Below are 21,301 nucleotides of genomic sequence, written 5' to 3'. Positions count from 1 at the left end.
CAATTTGCAATTAATTGCAATCCCAATTAAAAAAACAAGTTTAATTGGCTATTATGGTATTGTTATAGAGAGCAATTACAAAACTTCATATATCTAAATTAAAAGGAACCAGTCAATTTTATTAAAATTGAAATGCAGAAAAGAAGTGGATTTTTCAAGTATTTAATAGTGGGTTTGTATTTATAAGTATTTAATAGTTTGGTTATGTGCACTGACGATTTTTTTTCCTAATTCCAAACCACTTGCAAGTCTGCTTAATCACAAAATGTGGCAATGAGATTAGCGGCATCAGTTAATGAATCATTACCCCCTAAAATTCAGATCATATGAAAGTGTTGATGAGGTCAGAGCTTGGATGGTAAAGAATTTTCATACCTATGATGTCTCATCTTTAGCATTTCTTCTTTCTTTCATTCAGAATGCTGTTAAGCATCAGAATGTATCAGAAAGAGAATCGTCTCTAGAAGTTCAGAATCTTCCCTATCAGTTTTCTCGCACAATACTGAATAATAGCTTACATGTTTGCAAGAACCCTGCTGACAGTTTGGCACCAGGTCTGCAGAATCACCCCATTAATTTCATCTTTGCTCACAGAAAAGATAAACTTGATGAAGGATCAGCTCTTCTGACAAGAACAAGAAATGCTATGTTTGAGCCAGTTTGGCATCACATTTTTATGCTGAGCTCCCTGGAAGTCACTGTGCCAAAACAATATTTTATTAGTGTGACGTTCTGGGCCCCACAATTTAAGAAGAATGTGAAGGTCCTCAAATGCATCCAGAAAAGGGCAAGAAAAGGTGGTGAAAGGTCTGGAAGGCATGCATATGAGGCATGGCTAAGGACATGGGTTTGTCTAGTTTGGAGAAAAAGAAGATGAGGGGTGACTTCATTAATCTCTACAGCTAGGAAGCTGTAGGAGCAGAAGTGGAGAGGGCAGTGCTGATCTCTTCTCCCAGGTATCCAGTGACAGGACATGTGGGAACGGTTCAAAGCTGCACCAGGGGAGGTTCAGACTGGACAGCAGAAACATTTCTTTACCAAGACAGTGGTCAAACACTGGAACAGGCTTCCTAGAAAGGCAGTCAATGTCCCAAGCCTGTCAGTGTGCAAGAGGCATTTGACCAATGCCCTTAGCAACATGCTTTAACTCCTGGTCAGCCCTGAAGTGGTCAGGCAGCTTCACTAGAAAATTGTTGTAGGTCTCTTCCAACTGAAATAGTCTATTCTATTCTACACAACCATTGAACAGTCTGGTTGGAAGGGTTGGAAGGGACCAGTTAATGAAAAAAAAAAGGGGGGGTGGGTGATTTTTAAACAACAGACCTAGGGCTTTTTTCTTTACAAAGAAGAAATTTTTTACAATTAGGGTGTTGAAACACTGGAATAGATTGCCCAGAGAAGCTAAGGATAGCTCATCAATGGAAGTGTTCCAAGTCAGGTTGGATGTGGCTCTGGGCAAGCTGATCTAGTGAAAGATGCCTCTGCCCATGGCAGGGAGGTTGGACTAGACAACCAAATTAAGAATGCTCAATTTCAGTAGTAATTTTTAAAAGGGCAATAAGTAGGAGAGAACCACGGGGACTTCTGAGTTTTTCTGAGTTGTCTGATGGACTGAAAAAGTCAAGTAACTATACAATCTCAACTGTCACTATTGAAAAATATTTCTTTAATTTTGATCACTTTAAATAATATTGGTTTATTTCCTAAATGCAATTCTACACTAGAATTGTACTAGTAACTTTGACTTTCCTTATTTAAATGAGGATTGTGCTTTGCTGACCATCTGCTGGAAATCAGGTTCAGGATCTAATGTAAAAGAAAAAGATACCTCTAAATAGTTGCAAAAAACAGCATCGTGTATTGGCAAAATACCATCCATGCTTCTGCTGTTAACATTAGCACCAGCTTTCAGTAATTCTAAGATCACTTCAGTAAATCCCCCATTGGAAGCTTCATGAATTGCTGTCCAACCTAATAAAAGCAAGATGACACAGCATGCATCTGATTTGGAAAGATCCCCACATATTACTAATTAGTGATCATACATTTTGCTGTGTTTGCTGTACTATAAGCAATGGACTATCTTTAAGATAAAACTTATACTAGCAATCACCTTGAAATGCCGATGTGAATTATTTCCTGTGTAATTTAGCTTGCTTTAGAGAAAAACGTATCCAATATTAAGCAGAAAAATATCGTTTACGTTTCTACTACACTACTAAAAATAATAAAAGAAACAAACAATAGAGTAGAAAGACTCTAAAAGCTCAGAAGCATAATATTAATAGCCTGATTTCTAATCCCAGTGGCATTTTATAACATCAGGTCTGCCAGGCGTCCAGAATAGAATAGCATCCATTCTGAGACTATAAAACCAGAAATGCATTATACATTTAGGTAGGAAAAAAAAAAGAAGAAATAATCTTGTAATCTGATTTTTGTCCTTATTTCCCAAGGAAGTAAGACTTGTATGAATGTGCTTCACACATGTATATATTCATCTGCATACACATTAGTTCTTCCACCAAACTTTCAAGTCCACCCTCCATATGTATCTCTGATAATGTGCTCTTCAGCAGATGAACAAGACCTGATCGATGTCCCTGATAAGAAAAAGGCTATATTAGCTCCATGCTGACATACAAAATCCAGGGATTCACTGATTGTGCTTGCACTTCTTGAATTACTTCCTTTCCCCCTCACAATTACATCATAAATCAAGGATCCATAATTATATTAAAATTACACAAATTATATAAAACTACATATACTATAAATTACATAAATTTGTATCTTAAAACAAGCCCGTAAGAGTCATTTTCAAACCTGCATAGTCCTGTTCATTGACACAAATTCCAGATGATATTAGAGTTTTCACCAAAGACAAATCTCCTCTCCTAGCAGCAATATGCAGCTGAGTTTCCCCTTTTTCATTTCTCTTCACCTTCTTTCTCCCTGCTCTTACATTACTGGTACCACATAAAATTACCGCTTCTTTTCTGGTAGATCGGGAGGATTCTAAACACATAGCAGGTGTTCATTAGAAACCACAAAAAAATGTTTCATTATAAACAAGGAATTAACTTTGTAATTCATTTGAATTGATGTAAATGTGCACAATACTGCAGCCTTAACTATTCAAAAACATTAACTGACTATATCAAAAGGTTAGAACATACTGCATAACAGCTCAGGTAACAAACAGACCCTATACAAAAGAATTTACAGTTCAAATCTGGATGACTTAACAAGTGTACAGTGAATTAGGGATCAACAAAAACGGTAACAAGGTTGAAGTTTTATACTGTATAGAGGTGGGGAGTACATTACATTTCTCTGTGGACTGTTTTCAAGTTACCAGACATGCCTGCTAAATATATAAAGTACCTACATAGAGTTATTTAAGAAATGACATTGACTTGACCACCACCTCTTTTCCATTCCTAATTCTTTATCAGGGAAAAGATAGGTTTCTACATAAAGTATTTTTACAGTTGTGATGTGAAGTCCTGTAGACTGATTACCAATCTCTGATTGTCGTGACATAGCTGAACTGCCTTCCAATTAAACCTGTGCTGGACTGGGCCCATAATTGTAAATAAACTTGACTGAATCCTTCTCTTAGTGATCCACAAAACAAACAACGTTCACTTTACATTCTACCATGTCATCATCAGACAGATCCTAATTCTGAGGCTTCAGGTAACAGGCATATAAAATTGTAAGAGATACAAAGAAAAAAAACAGATTTAAAAAGTACTGATTCTGTGTATAGAGTACGGACAACCACCCCCACCACCCCCCCCCGAAACTGCTACCAAAAAGATGGTGTATAAAACTTCAGAAGCTCTACCATGCATACTAGCTTTTTTTAAACTCCTCTTCCCGCTGTTATAATACTGTGCTATCAGATTTTTTTCTAAAGTTCAGTGTTCTTTCTCTGATTTCTTGAAAATCTGTAATTCTTCCAAAACCAGGAAAATTTAAGGGCTTTAATAAGCATTTTGCAACTCTAGCCATGTTTTTTTAATGACTCCTATGAACAATTAGTTGCTGCATCCCAAGCATTCCCTCTTCTCATCAGACAAGCTGTCTTCTCAACTATTTTCAGTTATCAGTATCCATTACTATCAAACACCTTCCACGATTTGACAGCTGCCTTTCTTCAGGCTCCTCCTGCCTTGTGGAAAAACTGCTTTTCCAAGGCTTCCTTCCTTTAACGTAAACTACTGAGCTTTTCACACAAAACTGTTTGGAAGAACATGAAAGATATACTGCAACTATATTAAAGACTCACATATAGTGAGGATCTATCCGTACTAATTTCAAACTAGCTTGTTCAAGCACTGCTGCAGCCAGACTACAGCAGCATGGCCCTCGCTATAGGCTATTCTGTCAGAAAGCATTCGGGCAGCCCTATTTGCATTGGGGTGCTTGGCCCGCACTGTGCCGCAGCCAGAAGAGCTCAAGTGAGTTTCTCTTTCAAATGAAAACTGAGATTTTAAAGCACACAGAGGAGTCACATTACTGAAATACTCCTCCAGTCTGAGACCTACTTTTCTATAAGATAATGTATTGTGTTTTGTCTAAAAGCTTCTCAGTCTGAACTCCCAAAGTGATCATCCACTTTCTGGTTCTTCCTTTTCTTCCCCCTTGATTCATGGGAGAATGTCCTAGGGACTTTTTAGAGACGTGTGAGGAAAACAAGGCACACAACAGCCCATTAAGCTAATGACCCTTAGCAATATCAGCTGCAAGTGAACAGAAATAATTGCAAAGTTTTCCAGTTAAGTTGTCATGCACAACAGTTTTCTTCATGGTCATTAGGAAACATTCACAAAAGCATAATGGGACATTGGTATGTGAATCACCAAATACTTGTCCTCCACGGAACACATTGCTAGGTGGGTCATAAGCAGGAAAGATCAGGAACATGGCAAATACAAAATCCAGTCAGCACATGTACAAAGATAAAATGGAGAGATTACAGTAACCAGCAATCAGACTAGATTAAGCTGCCACACCTCAACAACTGCAAGGATATCCTCCTTCAGAAAGACATCTGAATGCTTCGGCATTCATCTATGAGTAATTCCTTACACAGGCTGAACTATAAGAAAAGAATCAAGCTGTTTGTACCTTCCTTCTGTATAAGCAGAACAGGAATGCTGAGAGCCTAGGAAGTGACTGTAGATGAAAGTGACACTGCATCATTTAGGAAGAAGAGATTTTTATGCAAGAATACAACAATATAAGGAAGACCACTGGGACACAGGAAAAATCAGATGAGCTACAAAAGCCAGTTGATGAAGAAAAGGCATGAGACAGCAAAAAAAATGAAAACCCCACAAGTCAGAAGACATTATCCTATCTTCTACTTTCTTCTGCTACAATCTGAATGCCATTGTCCTGGCCTCCAAAGCTATTAATGACTTCAACTGTATGAAGGGCTATGCTTTCTTGCATCACCTCTCAAACAACATCATTTTCCTGGGGTGAAGGGAACACATTTTAGCTGAATAAAGATACCTGAAGAGTATCTTTGGAGGAAAAAGTAATCTGTGAAATGCTATTCCACAGGAGAACAAAATGTAAGATACATGTTTGGAATAAAGGATTTTTTTAAATCATAATTGTAAAGAGAGAGAGGGGGGAAGAAAAAATATAAAGGAAAAAAATCCAAAAATGTATTAATGCACATAGGCTTTATTATAAAAATTGAGCAGGAATATAGGTGCTACAGGAAAGAACAACTGCAGGGAAAGAAATACTTTCTATGTTCAATGTTTAGCAGTAGATGATGGCATATATCAGATATGCCATAGATATTTTTTTCCAGAAAGAAGTAAAAAGGCATGCCTACAACAGGAGGAACCAATATGCAGACAGCAAGGCCACACACTGGAGAGCAGTAATATGATGAGTCCTTTCCTTCTCACTTCACTTTCCAAAAGAAAACATGAGCCTGCAGTCCAGAAACTCAAGACAGCAGGAACTTAAGATGGGTTTAAAACCAGCTGCCACCTGAGACAGGAAGAGGAAACAGTATTCTGTACAGCTGAAGGCAGAAGAGAACAAAAATTCTATGACTACCAAAAGAAAAGGATCAGCAGGAACTTCACAATTTCCAGAATGTTTTTTGTCATGTGTTGCAGGACATTGCAGAGATTAGCCAATGACTCCTTAATTCAACGTATAAGACTAGTGAGCATCCAGACAAAGTCCCCAAAGAGAAGGAGGGTACTAAGCAAACAAAAGAGGTAAATAAATGAGTATGTTGATGGCATGTGTGCAGATGTATTTGTCCATATTGTGCGCACCTGTACAGGTGGGTGTGTAATTTGTTATACATATTATTTTAAATATATATTCTGTATATATATTCTGGTTTTAAAAGCAGTTAATGCATGTAGGAGCATGAATCCCATTGATTTTTTAAATATATACAATATACTTAATGCTAGCATTCATTTCCATCCCATTCAAAGGCAACCAAAGTTTAACCAGTAAGACATAACCAGAAACACATAACTGCAGTCCAAGGAAGAAACTAAAATTTTTTGCTACACACACTTGGAAAAAATAAATCAAATGTTATAGCCATACACAAATACACATGCATTCACGCACACTTCTATAAACCTATATTATATATATATATATAAATAAAAAAAACACCTTTTCCTATATATGTATATACAAAGTGTACATTTACATTGAGACAGTAGCTACCTGAAAGAGAAAGTTTCACAGAACTGGAAACAGCTTACAGAAAACATTTCAGCAGGAAAATATGAGTAATAGCTAGTAAGTATTTCACAACATAACCCACACTCAAGATGAAAAGCTACACCAATTCAAAAACTAACCTGGCATAGGAACAGAATTAAAAAAGCAACAGTAAATGAGAAATGAAAAAATGGGAAGTGAATGGAACCAAATATAAATGAGTAGTTGTAGAAAACCTCTGTGGAAAACAAAAGAATACAAAGAGATAGTCACAGACAGCTGAAGCCCTAAGAAGACAGTATTTTAAAATCTATCAAACCCAGAAAAAATAATTCCAAAACTTTTAATTACTAGAGAGAAATGACAGAATTGTCTAAGATAATATGAAAAGACAAATACTCTATTCTACCAAGGCAAAGCTGCACAACAAATTCCTATCATCTAACAACACAGTTCTTTACATTTCAACACAAATTAAGGAGAATACCAAATGAAATCAGCAGTCCAGATATATTACATTTGCAAGTTTTAAGAGAAAAGGGATCCCATCTGAACTACAGGTTTTGGTTTTAGTAAATCTTGAGTGCTATAGTTCTCTAGTTTCAAAAGAAAACAACATAAACAAGATGCTGTCAGCTTTACCAAAAAAACAGTGAGTGAAAAATACTTGGGGGTTGTCATGAGTAATCAGCTGGACCAGGACTCTGTTGTGATGGTAAGGCTACAAGATAAATGCAAGTCTTTAATATGGGATGAAACTGCTAAACAGAGAGCTGTATGTGCAGGCAGAAGAGAATATAACTACCAGAGGATGCTAGGTCCTTATCCTCATATAAGTAGGTTTGTTTCTACACTACAGTTAAAACCAAATGTACAAGCACACCATACAAGAGCCTATGCCAATTTGTGCCTGATGAGGACTCAGTCTACAAAATGTAAGGGAATATATATATATATACCAAATATACAGAGACCAAGGTTTTCTTCTTTGATCTGTAGTATGTAAAATAAAACGAGAGCAATTTTAGTGTTATTTAGGCTATCGTTTATGTAACACAGTTAACTAAGGAACAATTTAAAGTTATTTTAAGCTCTCATTTAAAAACCTGCATCCCACCTACCACAAAGCTCAAAGACTGATGAATGTAACATAAACAAAACAGACTAATTATGTGCATTCTGTAAAATGGAGTACAGAAGTTCTGGAAATATTTCAAGTATTTGGAACTCGCTAGAGTATTTGCTCAACATACTACATATATTTTTTTCCTGATTCTCCCTCATGTTTTACAAAAAGCCTTCTTCATGTATGTCTGGAAAAAAAACCCACTGTTTTTATAAAATACTATTAACTTTTCACCTGATTGCTTGGATTTTTGTGGTTCTGATGCTTGACTGAATTGTGATTGATCAGATGAAGACTTGTTTTTGCTGCTACTGGAATACGAGGCTGCCTTTTGGCTTGTCTCCCAGGGGTCTAATCTAACTCTTTTAGCATGGACTTCTGTTTCAGTAAACTGTGAAAGCATGCTGGTCTTTGCATTTCCTTCTTCTCCATTTTCTTCGGTGCCTTCTGTTCCACTTACTCCAGAAAAAACTCCTTCATCTGTTGATTTAACAAAAGAAGAGTATCTATGTCATACTATTCAGTAATTTCAGAAGTTATAACTGATATTAAAATTAATGTCAAAATGACCACCTTGTCTAGGTTAAAAAATATCTGCAGTAGCTCACTGTATTTTTGAATATGCTTTAACAAAATAAGTCTTTTACCCACTGTTTACCATGTTAATGACTGAGATTGAATGCAAAACAATTCCAAGATTCTTCTATATACCCTAATTATTGGAATAAGCATTGTGGTAACATTTTGGTAAACACAACAGGGACATGGATATAAAACAGTCCCCAAAAATGAAAGCAAAAATTACCAACTAGTTAATCCGGAACACTGGAATATACTAGAACACATTCCATGTGTCTGCTATTTATTTATGGCAAAATAGATTCTCTGGAGACCGACAGCTGGGTTTTTTTAATAGAATACATATAATGTTTACAAGAAACTCAGTTATTTTCAAACAAAGTATTGCACCTGTTTTCTGCAAGGTTTCTTTCTGCATATTTTCCACGATCTGAAATGAGTAAGGAGACTTGCTGCCTGCATTAACACTAAAATGCAAATCTGCTTTTGAGCTGGTGTCCTGAAGATCCCCTCTGTTTTGTCTAATTTGAAGCATGTCCTTTTCATGGAGTTGTAAAGCCATAGGCTCGATGCCTAAACTGCAAGCATTTTCAGTTTCAGTGTGACACACTTCAACACTTTCTTCTGCATTAAGCAGGATCCCCCCACCTTTCTCAGGTTGTGGAGCCTCTTGTGGAATGGTGCTTACTACACCACTGGTAGAATCATAAGGACTTCCAGAAACACTTTCTCCATTAGTAGCTGCTAAAAGCTCGTGTGCCAACAGTGTTTCTGTATTTGCTTGAAGTGTCTGTTCAGTGCAGCTGATTCCATCTTCAGATATATTAGTGTTAATGTTCTGCACCTCATTTACATTAGTCTGTTGCACTATGTCCATGCTGTCTGAATCCATAAGACTTGCGCATGTTGGTTCTGACTCGCCTGTCTGTAAGGAAATCTTCAAACAAAGGCAAAAAGAGTTTTAAACTTAGACCATTAATTTTGTTTCCATCAACATCAGATTTAATTTTATTTGTCAGGTTTTGCAAAGAAATAATTTGTTCTGAAGGTATTCTCATACTGATACTTAAATTCCTGATCACTGTCATAACTCCTATTCAGACATCCTGTTTTAACTTTAAAACAGATAGGTTGTGAGAGTAAGTCAAAGCAAGTGAGTACTGATTGAGAATCAAGTTCCTTCAGATCAGTAGTCTGAGAATGCTGTGCAGACACTTTTTCTCCAGAAACCATTGATGTGATTTCTGGTGATATACTCCCCTGTTACAACAGAAGTTGCTGAGCTTCCACGAGTTTTGCCCTTTTCTTCTGTAAATTAATTTTCACTGTCACCACTGCTGAATTCATGTTTCTGTTGCAATTCTGTCTGACTGAGCTCGGTTTTCTCACAACGTTAACTAGGATGCAACAATTATGATTAGAAACAGCAACAGTGTGTCCCACTTCATTACGTCCAGCACCAGGGAAATACATTTTCTACAATTTAACTGTTCCTTAGTTTGCAGGGTGGACCTAAACCTGAGGCCTACCAAACATGAGACATTATTTCTGAATAGTTTGGGTTGTAGCCTCTGCTATAATAATATCAGAATTATTTTTCTTTTTTGAAGTTATATTTTTTTCATTTGGTTTTCTGCCTTCAGACTCCTGAAGAACTTTACTTTCATATACTGTTTATATTTCACCAGATTTGTTTTTCTACCTTGCTCACTTTTAGCAAAACCTCCTTGGATGCTTTAGTATTATCATGTTGAACTGTGTCATCTGCATTTAATTCTATCTACAAAACAGGAAATACACTTAATTTCATTTTCTGATAAATTGCTTTATTATACACTAAAAGAAAACTACTGTTATAAACTTAACTGATATCCTCTGCTTTTGCAGCTTTTTAAGACAGCTTTAGGACAAAGAAATTCAGAAACTAAGAAATCTGTGTAAGAAGTGTAAAAATTAATGGGTGAAATTAAATTATAAATATTACTGAAATGCTTTACACTTTTATTTATTTCTGAAAATTTAACCGGTTTTGAATTAATGCTCTGCCTTTAAAGAATTAAAACTACATTGCTTTTGTGGTCACATACCAGAGTTACAGTTTCACATTTCTAGCAGATCTGTCTGCAATGATTCTAGGAAACTCTGAAGAACGGGAAATAACACAGCAAAAACACAAAAGAATTAACTCATGGCAGTCTCACAACAAAACTGCTCTAAAGGCAGACTAACAGAGTTATCCTGTTGATTACTTCACATCTGGAGATAGAACCAGAACACAAACACTGCAACAACTCACACAACCACTGAAATCATCAGTTACACAAGCACAGTTAATTTTCCCAATTAAATGTTTACACCTTCTACTTGGAGAATATCCTTCATCAATCAATTAATGTTTTAATGTGTAATCTAAGATTATACACCATAGATGCTGTTACAGCATAACATTTCTAAGGACATTGTAGACTGTACTAATGTGAGAAATAAGGACAGTTATCATAATCACATAACATTTCAGAAAGCAAGAATAAAGTGTCTGTGCATGCTGCATAATATGTTTCAGACATTACCAGTTACCATTGTTCAAAGGGGAGAAAATGAGATGGGGAGAATACAGCTGTTAATGCCAAAAGCTCTTATGCTATATGCAAACAAATGACAACCCAAGTGACTGATCATGGTGTCTTGTTTTCATGTGAGGCATTAGCTCCCACATCTCACAGTATAACTGTGTGACCCCTATGCAAGACAGTGGCTCCCTAATCCTTTCATATCAAAACCCAACACAACGTACTAGAGAGAGGCAAGAAGCAGCTATCCTGCTGCTACAAGCCAGGCAACGTGCTGCAGTATCAGTCAGGTATCTGCAAGTACAAAAAGGCATCATGTACCAGACTTGTAAAGTACCTCTGCAGCACTTGCAAAATTCAGTGATAGGCAGCCAACTGCCCCTGTCCTGCATGTCCATGAGGGTGCAGCTTAAACCAAGTACCAGTAAGGATCAGCAACTGCTTTCCATAGAATTGACATAACATGAATGTCACTCTGTTTCAGTCCCTGCTGGGTATGAAGTGCCTAGTATATCATGTACTCGGTTTGAAACACATTCCAGAAACATACGTCTACTTTAGTTTACTGAAGACTGCTAAGCAAGCCTGTAACAACAGTTCAGCATAAAATTAACATCTCTGTAAAGATGTACCTGGTGCAGGTTGGTGTCCTCTACACTTTCAGTATTTAACGTATTCTTTGAATCATCTCCATCTGAAATGAAAATGACAGACAGAAAGAAACAAGAATTGTAGAGACCATAACTCTTTACACATACACCATACTGTGTCCACAGCCTTGTGTGTAACAGTACTTACCACGTTCAGCTACCTAGAAAAGATATCGAGCCATAAGGTTTTTATTAGAAATGAAAACATATCAATATGCAAAATACATATTAAAATCTTGGACTCCTATCTTTATTGTAGATGGTGTCTTGTACCAACCAGGACAGGTGAGATGAAGTGTGACATGCTTCCAAATTTTTTGGAGGATTGCTGACCTGAGCAATTATTTTTAGAAACTCAGAGGAGCTACTACATTTCCCTAACTTGTAACAGGCTTCCCCGATCCCCAAGAGACTTTTCTGAAGCCAGGAATGTTGGGATGATACTAGCTTACATCATTCCTTGTACAGCATATTTGGGCAGGGAAAGGGATGCAGTAGCCAAAGCCAAATCACCAATGTAAATATAAGCAGGGATGTTCCCCAGCACCAATTCAGCGCCTTGTGGTCATCTGCTTTAGCTTTCCAGCTACCCTCTGTGCTGACAAAATGGCATAAAAAGAGTATAGAAGTTACCAAGATCTTATCCTAGATATTAGTATACTTACTTAATCCACACAACAGTATGCATTTACTTCTGGCCAATATGCGCTCAAACCTAGACCTGTCACACCACACTGAAAAAAAAATTTAGCTTATCACCCTTTGTTATTCTGTACTGCAACATGAACCCCAACTCCAGCCCTAAGTTTCACCCAGCTATCGAGCACCTATTAAGCCAAACGCTAATCCAAACTACAATTTTAAACATATTTTCAGCCCACCAAACTTTGAAAAGCTCAGAATGTCTGGATGACCTTTGGTGGCTGCAGCCCTAACCTCTAATCATGGGACCTCCCAAATAAAGCAGTCTCCATCAAGCTAATCCCTTACAGCAGCATTAACCTTGGTTTCACTCTCATTTGAAGCCAGTAACTCCTGCCTACTCCTACTGTCCTGTCTCCAAACTTAAAGAATCATAGAATGGTTGGGTTGGAAGGGACCTTTAAAGGTCATCTAGTCCACCCACACCCTGCCATCAGCAGGGACATCTTCACCTAGATGAAGTTGCTCAGAACCCAGTCCAACCCGACCTTGAATGTTCCCAGGGATGGGACATCTACCACCTCCTTGGGCAACCTGTGCCAGTGTTTCAACACCCTCATTACAAAAATGTCTTCCTTACAACTGGCCTGAACCCACCCTCTTTTAGTTTAACACCGTCACCCCTTGTCCTATCACAACAGGCCCTGCTAAAAAGTCTCCCTTAAGTATCAAAAGGCCACTACAAGGTCTCCCCAGAGCCTTCTCTTTGCCAGGCTGCACAACCCCAACTCTCTCAGCCTTTCCTCACAGCAGAGGTGTTCCACACCTCCCATCATTTTGGGAGCCCTTCTCTGGACCCCCTCCAACAGGTCCATGTCTTTCCTGCACCGAGGGCTCCACAGCTGGATGCAGTACTCCAAGGTGGGGTCTCACCAGAGCAGAGTAGAGCAGCAGAATCACCTCCCTCGACCTGCTGGCCTCGTTTCTTTTGATGCGGACCAGGATTTGGCTGGCTTTCTGGGCTGCGAGCACACATTACTGGCTCATGGCCAGCTTTTCATGCACTGGTACACCCCCAAGTCCTTCTGCACAGCACTGCTCTCAATCCCTTCACCCCCAGCCTGTACTGATACCGGGGATTGCCCCAACCCAGGGGCAGGACCTTGCCCTTGGCCCTGCTGAACCCCCTGAGGTTCACATGGGCTCACTTCTTGAGCTTGTCCAGGTCTTCTGGATGGCATCCCAGCCCCCAGGCATGTCAACTGCACCACTCAGCTTGCTGTTACCTGCAAACCTGTTGAGGGTACACTAGATCCTACTGTCTATGTCATTGCTGAAGATATGAAACAGTACTGGTGACAATAGTGACCCCTGAGCAACACCACTTGTCACTGATCTCCACCTGGACATCGAGCCACTGACCCCTACCCTCTGGATGCATACATCCAACCAATTCCTCATCCGCCAAACCATCCATCCATCAAATCCTTCTCTCCAATTTAGAGAGAAGGATGTTGTGGAGGACCCTGTCAGAGGTCTTACAGAAGTGCAGATAGATGACATCCATAGCTCTTCCCTTGTCCACTGATACAGTCACTCCATCACAGAAGGCCACTAGGTTAGTCAGGCAAGACTTGCCATCGGTGAAGCCATGCTGGCTGTCTTGAGAATCACCTCCCTGTCCTCCATGTGCCTCAGCAGAGCTTCTGGGAGGATCTGTTCCATGATCTTCCCAGGCACAGAGGTAAGGCTGACAGGTTGGTAGTTCCCAGTGTTCTCCTTTCTACCTTCTGTAAAAATGGGTGCAATGCTTCCCTTCTTCCAGTCACTTCCAGTCAGACTTCTCCTGACTGCCATAACTTTTCAAATATCATGGAGAGTGGCTTGCCAACTATATCAGCCAATTCCCTCAGGACTCTGGGATACATCTTGTCAGGTGCCACATACTTATGCATGTTCAGGTTCCTCAGGTGTTCACAAACCTGGTCTTCTCTTACAGTGGGAATGATTTTACTCCCCCAGTTCCCGTCTTGTTGTCCATCCACTTGAGCCATGCACGAATAGAGGTTGCCAGTGAAGACTGAGGCAAAAATGTTGTCGAATACCTCAGCCTTCCCCTCGTCTGTTGTTAGCAGTTTGCCAGTCATCATCGGGTTACGCTGTCTTTGACCTTCCTTTTCTGGCTGACATACCTACAGTAGCCCTTACTATTTTTCACATCCTTTGCCCAGTTCAGCTCCAGCATGCCTTGGCCTTCCTGACTCAATCACTATATAACTGGGCAGCACCTCTATACTCTTCCCAGGACACCTGTCCCTGCTTCCACTGCCTGTGCATTTCCTTCTTGCCCTTTAGTTTAACCAGCATGTCTCAACTAATCTGTGTCAATCTCTTGCCTTCCTTTCCCAATTTCTTACACTTGGGGATTGAGAGCTCTCACGCTCTATGGAAAGCATCCTTAAAAAGATCTGCCAGCTCTGTCCTGCTCCCTTGTCCCTGAGTGTGGTTTCCCAGGGGATCCCACTGACTAACTCCTTGAACAGCTGGAATTTTGTTTTCCTAACATTCAGGGTCCTGACTTTACTCTTTGCCTGACCCATACTTCTCAGGACCACAAACTCCATCAGTGCATGATCACTGCAGCCCACACTGCCTCCAATCTTCACATCACTGATTAGCCTCACTTGCATTGGTGAGCTGATCCTGTATACCTTCTGGTATTGCATACCTTCAGGTAGTAGCTGCCTACTACCTGGCTTAAGAAGTTATCCTCAATGCACTTCAGGAGTCTACTGGATTGCCTGCAGTTCATCCAGCAGATGTCAGGGTGGTTGAAGTCCCACAGCAGGATGACGGCCTGCAAGCGCAATGCGTCCTGTAGCTGGAGCAAGAAGGCTTCATCAGTATGTTGTCCTTGATCAGGCAGCCTGTAGTAAACACCAACCGCAATGCTCCCTTTGTTGCCTCAGTCTTAATTCTCACCCATAAGCTTTCAACCTGCTCATGGATATTCTTCAGTTTCTTCACAATCTATCAATTTCTTGAAGTGATAGAAGAGGGCAACCCTTCCACCCCTCCTTCCTCACCTGTCCCTTCTGAACAACCTGTAGCCACTGACAGCTGTACTCCTATCATGGGACTCATCCCACCAAGTTTCAGTAACGGCAACTAAGTTGTAGCTTTCCAGCAGCACAGTGGCTTCCAACTTGTTTGTTACCCATGATGCATGCATTTTAGTAGAGGCATTCCAGCTGGGCTGTTGGCCTTGCCACCTTTTTAGAGGAACACACCTTAATGCTGTTGAGGTAATTTCCTGGTGTTTCCCTGTTAGCTCCCATTACCTCAGGAGACCCTGACTCATCTCCATATGATGTGTGTGCTCCAGTGTATCCGTCACGTCTCAGAGCAACAAGCTGAAGGCACTCAGTAGCACCCTATCCCCCTAACCTTGGTGTGTCATCCCACTGCTTGCCACAGGGAAGCCTGATACTATCCCATTCCCTCTTTAAGTCCAGTTTACAGTTCTGTGAATGAGCCCTGCTAGCTCGTTAGCAAAGACCCTCTTCCCCCTTTAAGAAAGGTGAATCCTATATGACAGCAGCAGGCCCAGTGCGCCATGTAGACCACCCAGTTATCGAAAAACCCATAATTGTGGTGGTGACACCAGCTGCAGAGCCATGTATTAATAGACTGGGTTCATGTGTTTCTTCCAATGTTGCTGCCCACAGCTGGAAGGACAGAGGAAAAAATTTGTGTACCAGATTCCCTTACTAACTCTCCCAGTGCCCTGAAGTCTCTTTTGACTGCCCTCAGACTATGTGTTGCAGCTTCATTGCCACCCACAGGGAAAAGCAGTACGGGATAATAGTCCAAGGGCTGGGGACACCTTCCAGACTTAAATGTGCCACAGCCAACATTGGCCCACTGGTGTCCAGTAGTCCTAATTCTAACTCTAATCAAGGCTTACCCTGTGACACTTCTTTGTACCTGCCCGTGACCAAGCAGCAAAGAGGGTCCCCCGTGGAGAGTCAGCCAAGTCACGACAATCCCACCAATATGGCTACATGCCGTGCTCACTTTATTAAACAAACAGGTCATATTTATAACTTAAACCGACCGCTCAGCCGACTTTACACACAGGTGATTGGATAAAAGTCTCTGGGCCATGTGGGGTCCGTGTCGCTGACTGGTGAGCAAGCTGCGGGTGCCTGATCAGAGTGTGCCGAAGACAGTGTGTTGATTTCGCGGTTCCCGGGACTTGCTCTGCACCTGGCTTCTCGTCTGTGCGTAGCTTGTTTTCTTTCTCCCACTGCTTGTTCCCAGGACAATTTAAAACTGCTCTGCAGCTTCAACTAACAGGCCTGGGTTGTCCAACCCAGACAATGGTAACATATGTCCTCGGTCCTTTAAAAATCCCTCTACAAAGCAGCCTTTTTCTAAACTTCTTCTCAACTTGGTTCCTAGCAGTGTACAAGGTCCAACTCCCAGCCAAAATGTCCACCTACCCACTTACCAGCCCCTAGCAAACTAACTAGCTATTACATTAATGTTACCCTAGTCCCAGACCTAACACTAGCAGCTAAGGATAAGCAGTTAAGGCTTGGCAACACCCAAGATCTACACCTAAACCTAGATCCTTCATTTTTTATCTTATGAATCCTTTATAATTCAGCCCCTGTGCCAGTTTAGAACCAAATTTTATCTGCAGCTCTAAGCCACAGCTCAACCATCAGCAAGTACAGTCACGCCCCACCTTACATTTAGTTAGGCAACAACTATTGTGCTTCACATCTTAATTTCAAATTCAAAGCTGGCTCCAGTCCAAGAAAAAGCTGGACATAATCACCACATCATTTATACTTTGCCAATGTACAGCAGCTGTGCTGGGTAAGGAGTGTTCACTGGTACCCAGGCATCAGACAGTGAAGCCCATTGAATTTCTAGCAGTAATTAAGGAAATATAGTGCAAAAGATATTCTGAATCTCTCCATTTAGTGGTTATGATATGTCAGAATAATTCTCCCTACCTGATACTGAACCTCTTCTGGATTTTTCTGCATAGCTTTTAAGCAGTCTCACCATAGACGGATCAGCAGCTTCTTCTAATGCACACCTTCCCATCTCATTTTTTAATAGGGGATCAGCTCCATACCAAAGTAATAACTCTGCCACCTAGAAAAAAATGTATGTTTTCAGGCAGTTTATTTTATGACAGTATTTTCCATAGTCCTTCCTTATACAGGCCTCTCTCTTGCGTACTTGACAACATAAGCAACTACAAACAAATCTAAGGCCTATGACAAATAATCCCTCTCTATTCTAGTGAATATATCCCAAGCATTCTCCTAGATGCATCATTGTCCTTTAATCTTATTATTTTAATTTTTATAAATTCATTCCAGTTATTAATCTGATTACATTAAGCCAAGGTCTCCCAAAATAAAGGACAGGATTCATCCTCCCATAGCTCTTCATTGGTGGATTTTAGGCAATTTTAGTGTATGAGTCAGCTTATCTGTTTAGGCTATCTACTTTAGGAGAAAATCAGTTGTGCTCTAGGTGTGTCTGTTGTGACTCCTCTGACTGCAAAGAGAAGGTCTGACAGCTGTTTCAGATGTACAAGATACATCTAGTCAAATGAAACGCATTCAGATGGTCTTACCAACATTATGATTTATGTACAAATATAAAACTTTATTCTGTTGCTATTCAAGAAACTACCACTTCAGAAAAATGTTCCATCTACCTTTGCAGAATACTTTTTTAAGCTACGGGAAACTTACAGTCTGATGATTCCCTTTCTTTGGGTAATCCTACAATCTCATTTCAGAACTAGTTTGGTTTTATTTGTACCTCTGCCTTTTTCTTTTCAGCATCTGTTACCATTTCAGACTAACCTCAACTCATATCCTTCACCCATGCCTTTTAAGTCCCTCATTAGCTCTAACCAGATTGCTACTGAGAAAATTGCTAATGAAGTTTTCTCAATTCATACATTCTCCTAACAACAGGGCAAATCACAAAAGGTTCAATCCACAGCAAGAACCCTCCTGGGCTTCACAAGATGTCCCAGATCTATAGATTTTTTCAATGAGTAATGTTGAGAACTCTTCTTCCTTGACGAGATCTTTAGCTACACATCACACTTGTATGCTCTCTCCTTAACTGTACTATTAGAAAGTCTTTCATATACTTACCATTTTTCTGAAAGAAGAAATTAATTTTGCCACATTGCAGGTGCAGAAAGGGGCAAAGCAGTCAAAAAGTGTGTTTCCAACCTACAATAACTTCATGCAGAGAAGGTAGCTTTGAAAGCTCCAAATACCATGTTACCAAAAGCCGTATTACTGAATGACTACATGATTTTGTTGCTAGTCAGAAGCTGACAGACCACTGCAGTGATACAACTACAGTGCTCCTGAGGAAACATAGCACCACCACACAGTACCATTCCCTGTGGCTACACCAGCTCACATAACTCTAACACAGCTCTGTGCTGAATGATGTTGGTATGCCCCAAGTGACCTAGCTGAGATCAGTGTTCTTCCAACATCATTCAGGTTGCTGACCCCTGAATATTACTCGCAGAGATGCAGAGTCCTTCAAGCATAACCATGGACATGGTGTGTTAAATACCTTCACAGAACTCAGAAATATTTCATGAACCAGCAAAAGTCTGTGATCCACTGTCACGAAGGAGTGTTTTAGGTTAAGCTGCTTAAATTATCACCATCAAAGGTATGAGCAAAATAATTTTAATAGGAATTTGTGGGAGTGTGACTTCACAAAGTTTGGTGGCAAGGTTCACTCTATTACTTCTTACATAGATAAATCACACAAAGAAGAATCAAATTTAAAGCTGGAAGTATTTACACAGAGACTAAAAAAAGTAAAAGGGTAAGGGAGACCCTCCACTGAGTCACGAGATTCAGAGTAGACCCCTTGCTTTCTAAACTCTTAAGAGAACTCAGGTGTGGCTAGATCCACTCACAAGTTTATATATAAAGGATGTCTAAGGTTTGTTCACAGTTTAAGGCTTTTCATAGGATTTTAGCAGCACTTAATCATTGACTGATTTATCATTTACAAAGTGAAGTACATACGATGTACTACAATCACAACAGTACCTTTATTAAAGATCTGAGACAGTAATCCTTATAGTTATCATGAGGTACCTAAAACAATCCACACACATATGCACAGAGACACAAAGGAATAGATGTATAGAAATATAGGTACAAACACGTACACCTGTCAAAAGTTCCCCTCAAGTTCAGTGAAATACTCATACTGAATGCAATCCCAACAGGTGATACCAAAACTTGGAGTTTCCGAGCCCCCTTGCTTTCTAGCACTCGTCGCTGAAGCAGGAGGCTGGACCAGGATTCCAAGATAAAACTCAGCCACAGAGTCATTGTTAAGCAGGTATTCTTTATCTGTGGCACCAGGTGCATAGGGGATCGCTCTTCCTAGCATGTACACCTCAGCCCCGGTTCTCACTATTTTTATGCTATGGCTTAATACATATGCATAATATTTCCCAGAAAACTAATACATATTTAAACTATTTCCTGAAATGTTTTACATATTTTTCTGCCCCCATGCATAGTAGTTAACTTCTGCTGACTTAAAACTACTTATCTTATTGTTCTGACACACACTATCCTGCCCTTTAGTTAAAGAAAATGTACATCTTTCTTTACAGTACTCGTTTATCATTGTCCAAAGTTATTTATGACATACCCTTAAGATTCTACATCCCCTTATCTAAACTTCCAGACCACAAATACGTAGCAACTAAGTATCTTACACACATCCTACAGACATTAGTAAACCCCTGCCAACTCACCAAAGTTGACCAACCTCTTGTTCGTTTAACCCTTACATATTACAGGTGAATGGCTGAGCCTCAAGAAGCAGTCAAATTAGCCCAAGCCCTGCGTTAGCTTTCAGCGATGGTCCCCTTAGTACAGCAAGCTTGGGAGTCAGCGAGCTCTGAGTGGCATCCCACTCACAGGGAGATGCTGTTCACAGCCCACTGCGGTCCAGCAGAGCTCAAAGGGTCTCACTTAGGACTGCTGTTTATGGGGTCAGAGATGATTGGCTTTAGTCAACAGTAAATTTCCATCTTGACCACAATCTGAGTTGATAATTATTGGATTTTTTTAGAATTCTTCAAAAATCCACTCAGATTCAGATAGTGTTCCTGGTCTTTTTAGAGGATGTTATGGTTCAGATAAGGAATCCTTCCAAGGCTGTCAGGTGGTGCTGTGGTTGAGATAAGGAATGTTTCTGGTACAGCCAGTGCAGTTTTCCACCTCAGCCATGCAAGAGTTGTTAGTGTGGTCAAGGGAAGCTTAACTGTCCAACTCATTACACAGAGGCCAAGGCCTACGGGGGATTCCTGAGGGAAGGGGGCAAGATGAAGGGGGGGAAGACCACATCCACAAGCTGAAAATCAAGCTCAAGTCTCTCACGTCTCAGAGAAAATCATTAACCAAAAGTCCTCCTTTTCTCTTTGCTCCAGGGAGACTTGGGGAGAAACAGATTAAGTCTTTTCTCAGTTGTAAAACAGAAAGAGAGCAAATGTTTAGGGGAAAAAACTTACTACACTGCACAAAAAATGTAAAAAATCTTGAAAATAAATACCTATTAGGCAGCATATGTGCACTTCTAGAGAAAGGAACAGCAAGCAGGTAAAAGGGACACGCACAACTCCTACATAAATCTGGGCCACCCTAGGACCATCCACAAAGGAGGCAACCACTGCCAGACTGAAAGAGGATCCACAATTCAGACACAGGCTTATGAAATCACAGAATTTTGCAAAAAAAGCTTAAGTAATTAATTCATATTGACTATTCAGCTGACTTTCTGTTTAAGATCATACAAAAGATAAAGCCCTGTCTTCTTAACTCTCCATGTTATGTGTTAATACACAAAAAATGTCTGTGCATGGTTACGGCTGCACACATAAATGCAAGTTTACTAAATAATGAGAAAAA

The 21,301-nt window shown here is 40.0% G+C and overlaps 1 protein-coding gene across 11 annotated transcripts in view; it reads right to left on the bottom strand.

Annotated features, from left to right (window-relative positions):
* Positions 1 to 21,301, bottom strand: part of ANKRD31 (ankyrin repeat domain 31) — a 75,650-nt gene that overhangs the window by 28,566 nt on the left and 25,783 nt on the right. For 9 of the 11 annotated variants that reach the window (XR_013925138.1, XR_013925139.1, XM_080373308.1 and 6 more), the window contains 6 exons: positions 17,324 to 17,468; positions 11,637 to 11,698; positions 8,825 to 9,371; positions 8,090 to 8,335; positions 2,827 to 3,018; positions 1,829 to 1,971 (listed from right to left, as the gene is read on the bottom strand). Coding sequence is in view for 9 of the 11 variants with exons in the window: in XM_080373308.1 (XP_080229434.1) it covers positions 1,829 to 1,971; positions 2,827 to 3,018; positions 8,090 to 8,335; positions 8,825 to 9,371; positions 11,637 to 11,698; positions 17,324 to 17,468 (1,335 nt within the window). In the remaining 2 variants the exon portion in view is untranslated. The remainder of the gene's footprint in view (positions 1 to 1,828; positions 1,972 to 2,826; positions 3,019 to 8,089; positions 8,336 to 8,824; positions 9,372 to 11,636; positions 11,699 to 17,323; positions 17,469 to 21,301) is intronic. The other 2 variants (XM_080373314.1, XM_080373312.1) reach the window with 2 other exon arrangements.

The sequence above is a fragment of the Falco punctatus genome (genome assembly GCF_963210335.1).
Source record: "Falco punctatus genome assembly, chromosome: Z".
In the NCBI taxonomy this organism is placed as follows: domain Eukaryota; kingdom Metazoa; phylum Chordata; class Aves; order Falconiformes; family Falconidae; genus Falco; species Falco punctatus.
This window is presented reverse-complemented; position numbering and strand designations above follow the sequence as displayed.